General features: G+C 41.9%; 1 protein-coding gene across 7 annotated transcripts in view; it reads right to left on the bottom strand.

The window, feature by feature from the left end:
* The window catches only part of MYO9A (myosin IXA), a 188,701-nt gene that overhangs the window by 67,241 nt on the left and 102,889 nt on the right, over positions 1-18,571 (bottom strand). For all 7 annotated transcript variants that reach the window (XM_063345594.1, XM_063345596.1, XM_063345599.1 and 4 more), the window contains 2 exons: positions 10,023-10,139; positions 758-892 (listed from right to left, as the gene is read on the bottom strand). In XM_063345594.1, the coding sequence (XP_063201664.1) occupies positions 758-892; positions 10,023-10,139 (252 nt within the window). The remainder of the gene's footprint in view (positions 1-757; positions 893-10,022; positions 10,140-18,571) is intronic.

The raw sequence follows: 18,571 nt of genomic DNA, 5'->3' as shown, positions 1-18,571 counted from the left end.
TGCACCTATGAAACAGCGTGTACTTTAGCAGTTTTCTTGTCCTGCGTGTTGTTAGATAACAAATGATGTTTGGAAAAGCCTCCTCCCATCCTAATTAATAGACTATGCCATCTTATCATATATGTTACTTGCTAAATTATGGCCTGTATTTCTGTTATCTCTCTTATAGCACACTAGTTTGAGGCTGGAGAGCACCACCTAGTTTTAACAAACCTAAAGCAAAGCTTAAAGTTCAGCCTTTCCTCATCTACCATGGCTATTGGAGGTCGTAAGGATGTCAAGTCTGACCTTGCAGAACATGTATGAGAGTGACATTTTCCCTCCCTCCCCACAAATTAACACTGGAAAGCAAAAAACAAGCAGAAGATGGGTTGGCATTTTCAACAGATGCTGAAAAATAACTTTTATGTGATATTAAATGACACAGCAGCAAGACCAGACAAAAGCAAGAAAGAAAGTGCTGACGGATGAGCCCTCTGAGCACACATCAAGGAGACATAAGAGCAACGGTTAAGGTCTTCAGGATGTTTGAGGATACTTGTATCCCAAAATGTTTATTTAAAACCTGCAAATCTCTGGCTGGATTTTATTTTACAGGTAGCAGTAAGTCATAGGGTAAATTAGAAGTTAAATTTGAATAATTCAATGTATGCTCCTTAATTCACAAGAATTAAAGGGACAATTTAAGAACTTTATCAGTGCTACAAACTCATGTCAACACTCATTGGCATCAGAGAGTAAATATTTCCAGACTTACCTGTTCAAGTTTAAAGATGTGTTGGTTAAAGTAGTGCTGCAAGCGCTCATTGGCAAAGTTAATGCAGAATTGTTCAAAACTATTATTTTCATAGTCTTCAAACCCAAAAATATCAAGTACTCCAATGGATAAAGTCTGCAAGAAAAGTAAGAATGCGAATTAAATCACATGAAGTAAATGGATTATTTGTACGCAGTACATAATCAAAAGCATACAAACAGAATTAAATATACTTAATAGCAGGACTTTTAATTTTTACTGGAATTGTTGATATTATGCCATCTGGAAGACATCACCTACATCAGAGAAACAGCACATAACATCTGGACAGATGGCCTTTTTTTAAAAGAGAAGTCCTTATAGAGTTGGTGTTTTTTTTTTAATTTATAAACAAACCGCCATCTTTGAAGAAACCTGAACCCAGTTCCAAGTTATTCTAGTGGATGTAAGACAATACTTATCTTTTGAGGGAAAAAACGGGGGTAGGGTTGGGAAAAAAAGGCTTACACCACGAAGACAGTCCACAGAAACATGGCTACAAGGTGAATACAGGGTGTCTAAGCAAACATGCTGCAGCTGCAAGCCTGACGATGAAACACCTCCACGGCAGGTGCTTGCACAGAAATAATCCATTGCAACAAAAGAAAATAAGTCTGTTCAGAAGTAAAATAGTATCAAATAGAAAATATCCACCTTGCATATAAGATGGATATGGTGAATGTCTCCTACTGAGAAGCGTAACCCAGACGGACTGATTTTTGGAAACGCTGACTCTCTCTCGCCTTATTGAAAGGGACAGAAAGTAACGCAAAAATAGTAATGCTGCTGAAAAAGAGGGCTCAAATCCATCCCCTGAGTCAGGTTCCTATATAATTAAAAATTTAGGTATCAGAGCTGTTAAACAAATAAAACAAAAGCTCTTTTTCTATCCTAATGATCGAAGACTGTTGAAGACTCTGCTTTCCTTGCCTTCTGTGCCCTTTTGAAGACTCAGCTACTGCTTGCCTTGAATGAAGGTGTCTGGGCAGGGAAGGGATCCAAGCCTCATTTCCCAAGGATGCTGTCCCAGGGCCCCATGCTCCGGCACAGCCATCCCAGCGCCTGCCACCAGGACACAAGAAATGGTCTACAGGACCAGCCCAGCCCTGCTCCAGTCCAGCATTTCCAACCATGGCAGCAGAACACCCCATCCTCATTATGTCAACACGGCTCTTCTGTGGCCTGTCACCCCTTTCTACTAGCACCCACAGTTTTGGGATGATGGAGATGGAGAGGCACCTCTGTGCTCCCTTTAGTTCATGGGCAAGAGATGTGTAAAGAGGTAATCATCCAATTTTTTTTGGAACCCATTGACACTATGATCTCCCACAGTCTCTCAGGTCAACTTCTAGAAGTTCACAATAGAGATGTGTTTCCTTTTACTAAATCCATACCCCATAACATAAATTGCAGGTTTTGGTGAGTTACAGTTCTAAATTGCCTCTTTTTCCACCCCTTTGATGATTTTGTAAACATCAGCTGTATCCCACATCAGCCTTTTCTCCAAATTGGAGAGCCAAAGCCTGCTTGGTCTCTCCTCTAACCTGCAAAGACCTCTTGAGATGCTCATCAAGATGTGGACGCACCGAAGTTTTCTGTGTTGGCAAAACGAGGCCAAGACCACGATGAATTTACAGCTTGTTTTGCAACCTCCTGGCCCCCTCCTCTCCACCCAAACCAACCCTGCTCCCCTATACCAGCAGGAGGTAGGGGACCCCCAGCCATATGTATGGCCACAAGCAAGTGCAACCCATCATTCCCCAGCTCAAACTATCCTTCCTTCCCTTAATGAGACTAGAAATGTGGACCTTTCTGCTTCGTGTAGGTACTGGTTTTCATAAAACTTGAGCCCTCTGCCTGTTGGATGGATTTGATAAACCCATGGGAAGAGGGACATGGGGATGTGACAGCAAATAAACCTCAATGACACAGGGAGCCAGGGTGAAAAACAAGCTTAAGTAGGTATAATTTCTGCTGCAACTTCCAAACATGTATATTACTGTTCTGTTAAAACAAGTAATTAATAATTAGTTATAAATAAAACTCAGGCTCTGTCCACCTAGCAAGCCTGTTGTCATCAGAAAAGGAGGGAAGAGCCTGAAGGACACATGCACAGAGAGGTCCATCAGCAGTTCGTCAGTGAACCACACTCTGGGGTCTAACCAAAGGCATCTCACTTACACATGGGCTCTGTTCATACGTTACAATTAATTAAATAAAAATATTAAGCAAGGTAAAAGCACTAGCACTGCTCAAATGAACCAAATCTCAAGCAGGGAGGAGAAAAAACTCCACCTCAGAAGAACCTGAGAGCTGCCAGGCACCCTGGTTTTAATTTTATTGCTCTTATCTTGCACTCTGGATTTCCTAAGACTCCCTTCCCGAGACTAGCCTAACTCCACTGCCAGAAATATAAACCAGACTACCCACAAGTCTCTCTGCGCTGCAGTTTGTCCGTTTTCAACCGACCACATAACGTGGGAGGAAAATATTCCTTCTGTGCTTGACTCCTGACCAGGGAACCACCTACGGCTGGAACAGACAGACCTGCTGTGGGCAGAGCAGCCACCCCGCTTGTGAGTTGAAGCTTTGTATGATACGGACTTCAGCTACTGGAACAAGTGAAAACACAATTTAAAAAAGCATATAAGCACAACGATAAGACTCTAACCCATTTTCCCAAGAGGTCTTTGGCTACTTTATCCTTTGTCCAGGTTTTTCTCCCTATTCCAGGGCCAGGCTCTACCTCCTCATCCCCACCCGTGCCACGACAAGGATGACTACTGAAGGCCCTTGGCCAGCGTCCCAGACGTTTGCATCACTTGGCAAAACGCCCACGAGAAACAGCCGTTTGACCAGAAGATGGAAAATGGGAAGCCACTGGACCAAGGACTGAGCCTGGCAGAGGGATTCGCTCTCACTCGCTGCTTCCTGAGGGTCAAGCATCCTTCTCCTGCTTGTCCCAATGAACGTGGCAACCCTTTCGTTCACAGATACGCTCATTTAGTGACAGCCTAACAAGCAGAAATCCCCTGCTTCATTTTTTTGGAAAATAGATTTCAGTAAGAATTCTCCTTGAACTCTTTGTATAACGAGCAGCTCATATTTTATCTGTATTATACACGGAAAAAGTGATGATGGCAACACCACAGAGTGACTTTTTCTCATCTACGACACCGATGCTCCATTCGCATCTCCCCTCTATAAGCAAATCCTGACCCCACCGCCCTCCAAGCTTCTCCCTACAATCCCCAAGAGCTCCCCAAAATTACCCTAGATAAAAGTCTCTATTGCATGACATAAAAACAAGACTTAGAAGATAAAACGCTCACACTTCCAGAATTCTTATGGAATTACCAACACTGGCTCTCACATGCGACGTGCTGATGCTCTGTGGACATAGTTGAGCCCCTGCCACGAGTGAACACTTTAAAGGGGGTTTTCAAACATTCACAAACATAATTTAATATGAAATAACTGAGCACAAAAAAAAACTTTCCCCCTTTTTTTCAATGCTGGTTCATTTACTGTGTCAAAACTGCTACAAAATGTGTTTTAAAGTGTGCATGTAAGTACCTTCATAAAGAAAAATAGAACAGTTATATATAGGGAAAAAATGGCTATTTCAGTTATAAAAGAATTCTATTAAAAAGATTATATTTTGAAGCTGTCTTTTCATAAGTTTTACTGAAACACAAAATTAAACAAGGTCTGACAGGTAAAATACACAAAACTCAAAAAAATTAATAACCTGCATTTAACAAAATCACTCCCGGTATCAAACTGCACATACCGGATGAGGATGGTTAATTCTACCGTGGTTGTTACATGGGGAAAACCAACATTTTTCTCACATCTCTATGCGGGGATAACTCCCAAACACCTCCCAAACACCAATTTGAAGATGTGGGGGTTTTTTTTGCAGAATTTCACGCCAGAGAAACTGGGGCAGAGCTCCAGGGTGAATCAGGCTGTTTGCCCACTGCTGCAGAAGGCAGCATCGCAGAGCTCCCGAAAGAAAGAGGTCAATGCATTTAAGTGGGTAAAACTTTTAAAAATGAGAAATTGGGAATTTATGGCTATTTTTCTGCTTTCTGGCCAAAAAAAAAAAAAAAATCTCAGGGTACCTACTCAAAAGGGTTATATCAGTTTTTCCATTATAAAGTAGCCCAAATCTACCAGTACAGAGTCATTTCTTATAGCAAGGTGAAAAAACCTATTTCACCGAGGTACGTGTAAATTAAATTATTTTTTTAAACTGCCTGACAATAGCATGTAATCTGGCGGGTTTTAAGATTAAGTTGGCAGTTCAATATTTAAAGAAAATCACCAAAGCAATTTTACATTTACAAATCTTCTAATTCTTCAGTTTCAAATTCACACTTTGAATGTGTGCCATAAGGAAATCATGCAAAGATGTAATCTAATTTAGACCTCAGTTAGTGAAGTCTAGTTTATATGTTAATGTTGTTCCTTTATCAAAACTAATATTGAAAATTAACAAGTAGGCAGCACAGACAAGCCTGCAGCAGACGACTGTATTACTTAATATATCAAATTTATAGCAAAATTTCTGCAATTAAAAAGTGTGCATCTACAAGGATTTTTAAAATTTGGGCTAACCTTGGGTTAGGAACCGCTTTCTGGTTGAGATGACAGAATTGACCTCATGCTTTCCTAAAAATGTCACAGTCGTGACATTTAAATACCAATCACAAGTTTTAAGGGCAAATGGCAGTCCTGAAGCTGCGTCCACGTGCTCTCCGATTCCCAAACCACCAATAAATAGCAATCGTTGGAGCTGATTTATGTCACCCCAAACACACATTGGTGATGTCATTCCACCAGGGAGGTATATTTTGGCAATCACAAATAGGTTTGCTTCCAGTTCTGGGGAAAAAGCTAATTTTTTTAATTTTATTTTTTTATCCGTTTAAATTTTTTTTGAATTTTTTTTTTTTTACAATATTCCAAAGCCAATACTGTAAAAAAACCCCAAACAAAACCCCATTGCCACTAAATCTAAGAGGACTACTCCAACCTACATCACCACAATATATATGATGAACTATTGTATAAAGTGAGAGGTAGTGATTTGCTACAAATTTAGAAGTTGGGACCTAAAAATAATGAACAGATATGCATGAAACCCATTGCACGTTCAGCAATTTTTCCTCTGTTTGAGGTCAGATAGCCAAGAATTAACTAGTTGATTAAATTTAAATGAATTTTCTTCATGCCATGAATTCTTCTTGAATTCAGCCATGAATTTTCTTCATGGCCATGAATTGGCATTCACCATCATCACCACGTGTGCAGCAGCTCATTTGAAAACAGCAGCTGGGTTATTTAGGTAGAAATGAAAAGGCTTGACAAGAACTAAATGGGAAAAGCTTAAAAAAAAACCTCAGAAGAAATGCCTTTTAGTCCACCACGGTTTACACTATATCATCGTTTTAAGCAACGAGACGGACTTCTAGCAATTCTTAATCTAATTTATGGAAAGGGAATTAAATATGAGACACTCTGGGGTTTTGTAATCCAGTTCTCAAGAGGAGGAAAAGTCTCTGACCTCATTAATAAAGGTTAAATTTCAGACAGTTTGTAGGGGATCATGAGAAGATAAAAGAAGGTAAAAGCGACAGAGCGAAGACCAAGGAAAGCGGAGTTGGAGCGAAACCGATACACAGCAGCATAAAACAAGCAGTATCAAATAACTTATTCACAACTCTCTTCAGAAATAATATGCTACAGATCCTGTCAGCAAGCAAGATAAGCCAAATCCCACTGCGTTTTCCCAAAATAATTCACTGTACATTTAACTAAATTTGGATATCAAAGGTCTGATTTACATCTTCCAAATACTGGCTTGAAAAACAGTGGAAGAACAACTGCCGGGTGTTTATTTTTTTTACCCAGCTTCATCTTTTGATCTTCTCCTTACTGTTGACATCAAATAAACACACATATTGGGATATGAAAATTGCCTCCATTCCCATTATCCCAAGTTCTCTTGGGGCATGGTCTTTGTTAGGATCTAGGTCTTCTTCCCACCTATCACCAAACTACATGACCCACCAGCAATTAAATTGGCTTAACTAGCTATAAATAGCCTCCTCGGCAAGTGCAGCCTGCACTGAGGAATATTATGTCCACTGCTGGTTCGACTGAGGATGAGTTTTGGTCAATGAGGTTGTCCTAGATAGCTGGGGCAACGCCGCCTTCTGCAACCTCCAGCCTTCACGTCAAAGCCCCAAGCTACCACAACCAGGTGAATGGTAGATCTGGTCAAGTCAACTTCTGTGAAGGCTATACAAGCTCTCCATGAGCTTTTTTTTATAGGACAGCTGTGGATGACTACTAAAATCAAAATTTACTCTCATGAAGAGATATAGTTTCATATTCATTTTTCTCACCAACTTCAGCTGCAGGTCTCCTCCCATATGCACTCTGAATGCAGATGGTTTTGAGTCTTACATGACTCTGCATAACATGACTGTCATATAAGCAAGCCCTCTGCCAAAAATCCATCATCTAACAACCTTCTGAACCTTCACCGCCTGCGGGATTATTTCAAAATTTATTTTAAAAGTCAGAGGAATAGTGGTGGGAATTGTGAGCTGGGATTAAGCCAGGACATTTGCTGCAAGGTGAGTTGCATGTTGCTCGCCCACTGCAAACTTGGGAGCCAGCAACCTTTCGTGGGGAGGTGCAAGACTGTGTTTTTCTTTCATAAATCGGAGACTCGGTGTGTTTAGGAGATTTTTTGAGGGAGCTAGTAGATGCCAGCAAGCAGACATCATCCAAGTGCTGAAACCTTGCCTTGCAGAGAGGACCTAATCCCAGGGTCTGGAGATGCCCCTGCTCCCAAGTCCACCTTCCAGTTAACTTGTTGGTGTTTGCCCAACCTTGAGACTACACATGGGAGGTTAAGAAGAACCTATACCCTCATCTGGGGTTTCTCCGAGTACAAGCTGAAAAGGATGTCAAGAGGATTGTGAAGTGGTAGGAAAAAACAAATTAATCGGCATCAGCTCAGTTCCTCCAGGGCAAAGAAGGGTGGCAATTGCTGTTTGGTGTCTCAGCAGCAGCCGCAGAGCCCGGGATGCCCTTGGCCGCTTGCTGGCAGCGACGTTATTCCTTGAGGGCAAAGGAGCAGCTATTCCCAGCCCTGCCCAGTCCAGGCAGGTGCTTCTCCTCCCTCTGTGCTGGAAGGATCCCAAGTCAGGGGCTACAAAAAGGGGTGAGGAGGTGACGCCATAGAACAACTCGAGAGAAAATTGGCTAGTCAATGTTTAACAAAGCTGCTCTCTGCAATGCACATAAACTCTCTTCTTTAACCTCTCTACCCATAAACCAGGCAGGATTCATGTATCTTCATGATTTCTGGGAGACTTGTGAAAATCAATAAATGTTCATAGAGCACTCTGAAGATAAACCTAATCACGCTCCTGCCTCTAGAAATATGTATTTCTTGGAATTTTGTGCACTGCCTTCCCGTTTCAGAAAACCTGGCCTGCGTACAGCCCAGGACCGCCTCGCATGTTCCTGCAGCCCCGGTTTCTGGGTGTTTGCCAGGCGGATTTGCTCCAGCACAAGGGCAACGCCACTCCCAGCTCCCGGTGCTTGCTGCCTGACCTGGATCTTTTGCTACCCTGTGCAATTCCGGGCAAAAAGAAACGGGTCAGAAAACTGGGAATTGGGAATTCATGAGATGATGTAGGGAGACAGACAAGGGGAAGGTGGTTATGCTGCACAGCAGTCTTGGCTGGAGGAAGCAGAGGGTTAATACGCAGCGGCGATGCTGGAAGACAGCACGAATTTGGGCTGTTCTGGCTTTTACGTGCTGAGATTTGTGGTTGGGAATCAAAGTTTAATGGCCCATAAACACCTACCGTTGTGCCCTGCTATTACAGACATGCTGACTAAGCAAGCAATAGTGTCCTAGTCTGATTTTGTATTTAAATATTTCAGACCAGATAATATTTTTTAAAAATCATTGGATCATTAAAGAAAAAAATAATCAATTAGTACTTGAGATGCATTTCCTTGTCAAAATGAATCCACCTTTCCTGCTTCACCAAATACACAGTGGGTTTTTTTTTTCCTGACAGCCAGACAAAACTTTTGATGACTTGGAAAAATAAATCAGGAAAGAACACAACAATTTTGGTAAAATATTAAACAGAGGGAGAGGAAGCATGTGCAGTCAGAAGACACACTAGATGTTATCCCCGCTAACAACCATTCTTGTCAGAAAAGCATACTACCAAATTTTATACGCATGTATTTATTTCCAGTCTATAATCACACTCCGCAAGCATTTCTACAGAGTTAAATAAAGGACCAGCTACACTGCAAGCCTCTGCAACTTTGGTCGTACGGCACAATTCAAACGTAATGTTAGCGCTTAGCAAAACAATCCTCCTCTTGGCAGCTGCAGCTTCAGCTTGGATGTACAATCCCCTCCCAAAAAAAACCCAACACACGCTGCTGGCCCATGCCCAGAATTTCCAAGCCAAGGGTAGCTGGCGAGCTGCAAGCGGCTGCGTGCCTGGACGCATCTGTACACCCACGCTTTTTGGGGTCAGCCTTTCCCCACCATGATGAGCACGGACGAATACATGAGAGGTTTTGGAAAGGATGTCCTGGGTCGCGGCATCCAGCCCCGCTATCGCAGGAAACGTCATGACATCCCTTCCATAAATTCTTTGGGAAAGCAGTTGGGCACTGCGCTGGCTTTGCTCTTCCCATCGTGACCTTTTTTTCCCCTAATCTCACTTTTCTGCTCGTTATAGATGTCCTACCTCAGTACTTACGGACACCACAGCTTGTTCATCTTTTCTAATTAATTTTATGGAGCAACTTCATCAAAACACCTTGCATTAGCAAGATTTCCCTTTTTTCTCCTCAATTATATGCAGTCCTATAGTTTCACACACAAGAGGAAAATTATTTGGCATTGCTCCTGGAGTGGGTGGGGGAACAGGCTACCACAAAACCTCTTCCCCAGCTGCTTGGAGGATATATTATTCGAGGTGCTTCACCTTTTCCGGCTCAGCAAACCCAACTTAAAACAATGAAAAACTCAGTCTAAAATATTAACCAAGGAAAAATTAACTTTATGTTAAGCAACATGCTGTTAGGAGCTTGGGTAATGTTTTATCCCGTAGTTACCTATTTTAAAAACCCAAGACTGTAGCCAAAAGAGCTGGCAAGACGTTACCTTGGTGCTTTCCTCCATGTCCTTTGAGTTGAGGAGCGCATGGTTAATTCTGAACACTATCCAGTCGAACAGGGCGCTGTACAACGATTTTGCCATGGAGTTTCGCACGGTCACAGCCTGAAAGAGAAACAGAAAAAAGGTGATTGGAAATGATTCCTGCTCTGCACTAAAATGGGTCTTGCTTCTCAAGTTTCCCCGTCCAACGTTCATATTTCTCCCTTGCCAAAGCTTTTGTCTACTATTTTAATTTACACAGCGTACACCAACCATCCTGACGCCATCGAGAGTTGGTTGCAATCCCAGGGCCATGAGATGTGCCCCTGACTTTGGCTTGGTTTCCTTTGGTGCATTCAAGCGGATGATGCACAAGATCACACCATAAATCCCATCACCGGCAACAAAAGGAAAAAAATAAATATATACAAAAAAAAATATGTGTTTAACTTCACCAAGATCCTTGCAGAGTTTATTCAGGGAGAAGGAAAGAGGGTGGATATTGCACAGCAATGATAGCAAGTGATGTGAAGGCCCACGGTGGGCCAGGCAGCGCCTGGTACCAGCACAAAGCTTGCAAAGAGGGAGGCTAAAACCCCTACAGTAAATCTCTGAATGTTACTGAAAACTTGAAGTTTTCCAGGTACTACCAACAGGAGCTACAAATCACAGCAAGCAGATACGCTGCTCCTCCAACAGCTCTCCTAGAAAGGGGAATAAAACCTCTGAAGTGCCATCCCCTCCATGGTGCTCTCGGCCATGATGCAAAGAGATTTTGCTTGATCAATAGCGATGAAAACCAAGATGAAAGGACGGCGCCCAGGGCTGCATTTTCCCAAACACACGTGCTTTGGGACAGACACCGACATACATAACTGTAAAGCAGTAATTCATATTTAAGGGCTATCCTTGGTTCTTGCTGCTTGTGATTCTTGGTTTAAATTATTACCTTGAGTTGCATTACAGTGCTTCAGTACATACTAATCCCTTAAAATCTTAAGATACCAGCCATGACCATTAAATTTCAGTTCATTTTAGCCACTGTACAAGAATAAACAAGGAAACAGAAGGTTCAGGCATAACTATTTCAATAAAACCTTCAACTATAACAAATTGGTGGCTTGTCACACTTTGCCTTGAAAAAAATTCTCTCCAGCCCTCCCATCAAGGTACATCATCTGAGTGGCCTTATTCCACTGATCCAGAGCAAAAGACTAAAGCTCACGTAGTGCCGTTTATCTTCTATTAGCTTGTTCCCACCTCTTTTCCCTCGGATTTTTTGTAATACCATCTTTTAGCGGGATTACATGCTGTTCTGCCAATGTTTTGCCCTTAGTGTGCAATTAATGGTTCCACGGCTTTGCCTTCTCTCCCTGTGGAGTTGGAAGAGGAGGAGGCAGTGAGATGGTCCATGACTCCTGCCGTCATCCCAACCACGCCAGCCTGAGGATGCTCACAAGCTCACAGCGTACAAAAGCCTCCGGATGCTGCTAACCAGTGCTCAGTGGCAATAAAATGCTGTCAGATAAGCCATGTTGCAAGGATAATTACAAAATATCGCAACAATTAAGAAGGAATTACTCGCTTGCCCCAAAAAAATCATTGCTACACACCAAAAACAAGTGTACGATGAAAATATATGAGCAACGAGACCAAAAGGATTTGTTGTAGCGGAGACCAAAATAGCGCTTTTAAAGACTGAGTGTGAGCTGTTGAAATGTCCGAGTTATCCAATAAGTGCTGGAAAGCAGCCGGCATTTAGAAATACAAACAGGTCTAGCTTCCAGTAACTGCTTTTTCTTCCCTTTTCTTCAGTAAAGGTTTTGGGGAGGATTTTTTTGCTGTTTTTATTACAAGCAACCTGGGTTCGTTTTTGGGCTTTTTTTGCCATTTTTATTTTTTACATTTTCCCAAAATGTGGGGAAATATTTCAGTGACAAATAAATAGAAAAATTCAAGACAAATTCTCTACCCCCACGGTCTATCTCAGCTTATTTAATCGGATAAAGCTGGAAAACAATCAGTGCCTCTCTCACACCAGAAAAATCAGTCTCTGGGGAAAGACAAAGGCCAAGACCCAGGAAGGTTTCTCGCTGCCGTAATGCTTTGTCCTATGTAAACCAGCCCAAATAACTGCTCCTACACAAAGGCGCACAATTAAAAATGAAAATCATTTCTATTTAAAGCCAATGAAGAACGGATCACTTCCTTTATACAGTCATGTATGGGTTTATATTGCAATACCTTTCCTCTCCCTTTTATTAGAGGCTACAGGGGTTGTGCAGGACTTAACAGTTGAATTTTCCTCTTTTTTTCCTAAAATAGATGAGGATATCATTAAGCCTGCACCGCCCCAGCATTGCCCAGTTTCCTCCAGGGATGTGCAGGGTGGGTGATAAGCCATCGCTCTCTTCTTCCCAAGATGGGCTCGGCTACATGGTAAGCTGGGAAGCCCATGAAGAGCTGCTCTCCTTGCTACGCTTGGGGCCCAAAAACGTGATCAACGGCCCAGATCGCAAATTCTTCAATGGTTAATTTTAGAAGTGATGGCTGTGTCATAACAGCTGGTAGGAAACTCCTGGCAAAGCAATGTATAGAGAATATAGGGAGGGTGGAGCACACATACACATGGATCTCATTTGCAAATTTGTTGGCCCCTTATCCGCCAATTTCTTCTCTCTGCAGAGACAAATGCGGAGAACTCCTGGACAGACACGTCGTCACAGACGGGTTGTGGCGGTGGAAACAGCACTTCGCCCGCTCCCCCAGCTGATGAAACCGGGATGCTCGCCTTGCCTCATCGTACGTGAGGTCTCCTCCTGGCAGCTTTTCCACCGCACGCACAGTAAAGAAATCTGGTTTCCGACACCAAAGTTGCTCCAGTGCTGCTGGGTGCTATGGGTTCACCCCCAACACCAGCTTACCCCCCAGCACCGTGACGGACCTGCTCCTGGGGAGTGATGTCCCACACTGGAATGAAGTCCATGGTACCCAAACCAGCAGCAGCTTTCTAAAATGAGATATGTTTAATTGGCTTAAAGAGTTGAAGGCAGCACTTTGCCTTCATGCAACACACGTTTATAAAATACTAGTAGAGACATTTTATATGACTCGAGTTTTTGTTTTGTTTGGGAGTTTTTTTTTCATTTCAATGAAGTATTTATTCTTTAGAATAGATGCTGGATAACATCACATTATAGATAAAGCCCTTCACTACCCTCACTAGATAGAAAAGTACCTAATCTAAGGACCATCAGGGAACATTACTTCTTTCCAAATTAAGGTGCTGCTGCAATTTCAAGGGTATGATTTCACTTTTCCCCCCAAATTATTGGAACAGTCAACTTGGAAAACAAGTTTTCCACTTTCATTTTTAATTTCAGCCATTCATCTTGCATTGCCATATGCCACCATGCAGATGGTTTAAGATACCACTAGTCCATAAAACCCTTGAAATAAATAAAAGCCCATACAGCAGTTTGTCCCTTTCAATATGTCTCGCTCTTATTTTCTCTGTTCAACAGAGAAGAGTGGCAGGTAAAGGATGCTCAGCCTGACCAGCTGTCCCTGCTCTTCACATCACAGCCTGGTCTGCAATATTCCCGATATTCTTCTTGTAATTACAAGCACATTATCCAAGAAAAAATTGTACAACCTCTCCTCCGCAGCACAACATTTAAAATAAGTGCTTAAACGTTCGTTCATATATTTATCAGGGTATTTATTCATTCCTGTATTTATTATCCTACATATATTAAATGTGATTATTCTCTGAAATATCTCACATATTATATATGGCTTGTCTTCAGGTGGGCACCTACAGCTTCTTGTCTCTTCTGCAAGTCTTACGTGACATTTAGGCAGATCTGGAACACCGTGGCACTCATCAAACCATTTTTATTTCGCTCACAAAGCATATTAAAAATAGCTCCTGCAATGCCAAAACAAATCTCTCAGGGATCAAAGGGAGCGCAACATCTTGCACACACGCAAAAATATTGCTGATTTGAAAACAAGATAGATCAAACGCACTTTGACTCGGTGATTCAGGAAATAAGACGAAGACAAGGTTTTAATCAATAGGTTTCCTGTATATCAGGCTAGCAAGGATAAATATTTTATTTATTATGTGGTAATAACACCACTTGTTGGACTTGGCCAACTTTTGCCAAGATCCTGATATAACATATTTGGGGTTCTTCATAAGATTGCATTGCCAAATGAATTGGCCTGAAAGTTTTCATGATGGGCATCAGATTGAGGCTACCTTAAAAATAGATATATTTTAGGAAGCATCTTCTGCCAAAAGGGACAAGGGGAAGGCAGACTTAAGAATTAAAATCTCTCTTTGAAGTGTTTTGGAGCCAGGACTTATAGTTTCAGCAGTAACAGTCTGTCTTTTAGAGACGGCAAAAGATATAATCTAAGAAAACCAAACTTGCTGAAATTAAAAGCCTCCATAAAACACAGTTGTAGAAGTGCAGTAGATCCGCAATTCTTAAGATGACAAACTGTTTAAACACACACAAGCACATCTTCCGTCTGCTGCCGTCCCCACAGCGTCACCACTGCTCCCCACCCCAGGGGCAGGATTTCTTACTCCTGCCATTCTGCACTCAGCCCGGGTTTGAAACTGAGTAAAGGGCTTTTTCTGCCAGCATTATTCAAAATATCTGCTGGTACCCAGAATAATCCAGGGAAAACAAAAGGGTTAGAACCCCCCCACACTTTTTTCCAAATGGAAAAAGGAGGAAATCAAGGGTGGGGCGGGGGGAAAGCATTGACACTCTAATTTGTATGCCTACTTTAAAAAAAAAAAAAAGACAGAAAATATAAATTTTATTCCCTTTCCCTAAAAAATTAATTCTGCTAGTTGCAATCACATTCCAAAAATCATTTTAAAAAATTATTATCATCCCTGAAACTTGAATCTGACAGGCTTCTTTGCTATAACAATATCATCTGTGCATTACAGAGTCCCATATACCTTCTCCCACAGAAGCAATGACCCACGAAGAGCAAAAACGAGAAAAAAGCTGTATGTGATGATGTGAAAGGGTGGTATTTTAATATACTTTTTTTTTTTTTGCACTACTTCTGTTTGCTGCCGTTAAAGCCTGTGCAGGGGGTTGAAAGGCCAGAGTCAATACAGCTGTCATGAGAAAAAATAAATGCCAGAACGATGGTTTCTTTCACTTCGCTACATATTCAGAAACCACAACAGCTTATACACAGATAATCAAAATTAAAGCACCCTTTTCACTTCCTAAAACTCTGGTTTAACCAGCACCTTTTATTCACCCTGCCACAACTCGGTTTTTTAAAAAAAAAAAAAAAAAAAAATCTAAGGGAGCACTTTCATGCTACAAGTTGCCAGTTGAATTTTATGACTTTAAATACTAAAAACCAAATAGACTGCCACAAATGTAGCGCTTCACAAGCAGATGGGCCCCTTCGCTGTAAAGCTCAGGCACTGGATGTACCGACTGAAAAACTCATTAGAAAAAAACTCTTCTGGCTTGCAATTTCTTTTCAAATCTCAGGTCTTTCCCCTGCCTGTCTCCCCGGGCCTTCCTGGAGCTGCAGAGCTGCCAGAAATAGTAAAACTCAGGCTTGGATTTGTGCAAAGTCCACGCTGGCACTGCAATGCCACAAATATTCTAGACTCTGGACTTGGTCCTGGAGCCAAGACCAGGAGAAATCTCCAGCTTGGCTCTTTGAAGCAAAGCACAAGTTGTTGTAGGGGCAACATCAGCATTTAAGATATGAGTATCTACCAGGGTGTAATCTAATGGGGAATCTTCTATCCCAAAATACACCTTGAATGGAATGCAGGCTGCCATCAAGGTGACCCACCACAACTGAGCTGAGCTCAATCCACTTTTCATTTATACGTATGGATGGGTTTGGTCCTCAATGACACCTTAATTCAAGATACCCTTACCAAACATAGATCTTGATTTCGTCTTCTTAGTAGCCCAGTAGAGAAGAGATGACAAGCTCTGCTCTGCTTTTGGACATCGGCTCTTTTTAAAACCAGCAATGACTTTGAAAGGTGAAGAGATGCCCACAAACCAATGGACAGACCCCTTGGTCTTCATTCTGCTGACTCCAGCTTCTCCCCCTCAAGAGCTGCTGCAGACCCTGAAAGGCCATGGTGGTGACCTGCCCTCCCAGCAGACGCCAAGTTAATCTTTTACAGACATTTTCACATGGTCTACTGGGTTAAAAAGTTCCCCAGCATACCACCTGCAATTGCATTCAGTGCTTATATTGTTGACTAACCTAATATTCAAGCAAGAGCAAGAAATAGCTCCATTCTAACAACAAAACCTCAAATATTCATAATTTTTTCAGACTAAGGGAAATAAATAAAGCCTGGAGAATAGAGGATGGGTGGAAACAAATGCTGAAGGGCTTTGAAAGGCAAAGAGCGCTGGTTTATCACACGTAATTATAGCAATATCCCAGTGATTGCACATCCCAGGTAGCAGAAGGCAAACAGATCCTGCTGAAGAAAAAGCCATCAAGATGCTGCTGGAAGCTATGTGGGTTTAATCAAACACTTCCACAGGTGAGTATTTTCTGGAGCGCGGACCCCACCAGCTTCAGGGAGATCCGGAGCGATATCGAAATGCAAAAATCTGATCCTCTCCCCAATTACTCCATTCAAACCAAAGCAAGCGTAGACCTTATCTGGAACAGCAACCAGCCTCTGACCTTCAACTTCAAACATTTTTGACCCAGACAAAAACATAGCATGAAGGGCTCTTGTAACCACCATAAACACTTCCACTAACATTTTGTTTAAAAAAAGCCTGCACAAAATAAATAACCATTTCTGTGTGGTGCATCGCTCAATGCAAGACTCAGAAAATTAGAAGAAGGCAGAAACAAAGCAAAGCAAATCTCCTCCCTTTTGTTATCACTTCTGAAGAGCATTATATTGATGCACTGATCAATTCCGGGTAAGAAATTACTCCCAAGTGGTATTTAAGAGCCAGCTACAGACCTCTAAAGACTTTAAACATCTTTGCTTATGGAGAGATCTGCCCATCTTCCCTCACGGCTAATGCAAAGGACAAGATAGACTGATCCTGGACCAACAAAACAGAAAGGCCGGGGGATGGATTTTTTGGTACTGGCAGGTCTTATGACCAGATCATCACAAAAGCAATTAATATTGCATTTTAAGAGGCACCAATTTTGCATCCCTCCATCATCACCATCTCCTGAGCGTAGGAGGCACCGCATGCTCCTCTACAGAAAAGCGAGGCAGGAAAAACCCAAAGACCATTTTGCACAGAAAAAAATGCCCTTTAACACAGGCATACTGGAGAGCAGCAATCTATTTTGGGTCACTATTTTAAAAATGCAGCTTGTCAAAGGTGCGTGCGCCCAGAGCTGGGAGTTTGGACACCATTTCCTAAGTACAGACTCAGTTAATGAGAGGTGGACTTAAAAAGTAGAACTGGAGAGTAAGCGTAAGCTCCAAACCGAATTAAAGCCCTAATGAGGATTAAAACCCTATTAGAGTTTATTAACTGTGACAGAGAGTTTATTATCTGTGACAGTGTGACCCTTATCCTATTTCTTCAGCATTATGCAAATCCGTGAAATATCCATGAAGACGTGCCGAACGACTCACTTGGTCAGCATGATTGTTAGTACACCTTCAACAATTTTCAGTCAACATAACGCTATTAAATCCTCTCCAATTTGTCATCAGGGGACAATGTAGACATGGGAACGAGGTCAGTGCACCCTCTCCAGAATTGCTAAAAGCTCTGAGTACTTGAAAATGGGATGTTTAAAAGCCATTTCTCAGGCACAAGTCTGGAAAATTTGTTGGATCTAGAACAGAAGACTTGTTAGAAGACAATGACAACTTGTTGTCTTGTTGTTAGCCTGGAAGATGACTTGTTGGCTTGTTGGCTGTGGTCCTTCCTATCTCCAGTTTTTCAGCATTTCCCGTAGAGACCGTGTGTGTGTTTATCTCATGATGGATATTACCAACGTTACTTTCTCCCACTGGATAAACCCATTGCCAGCGCCTGTGTTCCTTACAAATGCAAAACTCCTGCACATCAAAAAAAACCAAACCAAAACAAAACCTTTAAAAGCAACTCTCCTTGCAAACTTCCCAATAAGAACTTGCAACAGTCTCCAAAAATGTATTTGTTAAAATAGGAACGATCTCGATACAGCCGTAGAAGCTACCTATGGTTTTCCTCTCCTACTGTCCCAACAGCTCTTCCGTAACACGTACATGAACACACAGCTCTGCGCGTGTTTCCTGCCCTCTAGGAAGAAAACAAGCAATGTACACTCTCCTTTCAGACCCGTACAGACAAATACTTAGAAAACCAATTGGAGTAATTCCAGGGTGGCAAGAAACATTTCTTTCTGAGTACAAAGTTTGCAAGACTTGATGTAAAACACAAAGACGGGAGTTAAGTTCTTTAAGTAAAGCCAGATACCACAAAATACATTTTCTGCTTGTGTATAACAGAAATGGAGATTCCTCTTCTCTTCAGGAAATAAGATATGAACAC

This window comes from Chroicocephalus ridibundus, chromosome 9 (assembly GCF_963924245.1).
Source record: "Chroicocephalus ridibundus chromosome 9, bChrRid1.1, whole genome shotgun sequence".
In the NCBI taxonomy this organism is placed as follows: Eukaryota; Metazoa; Chordata; class Aves; order Charadriiformes; family Laridae; genus Chroicocephalus; species Chroicocephalus ridibundus.
The sequence above is the reverse complement of the archived record's forward strand: the minus strand, read 5'-3'. Positions and strand labels throughout refer to the sequence as shown.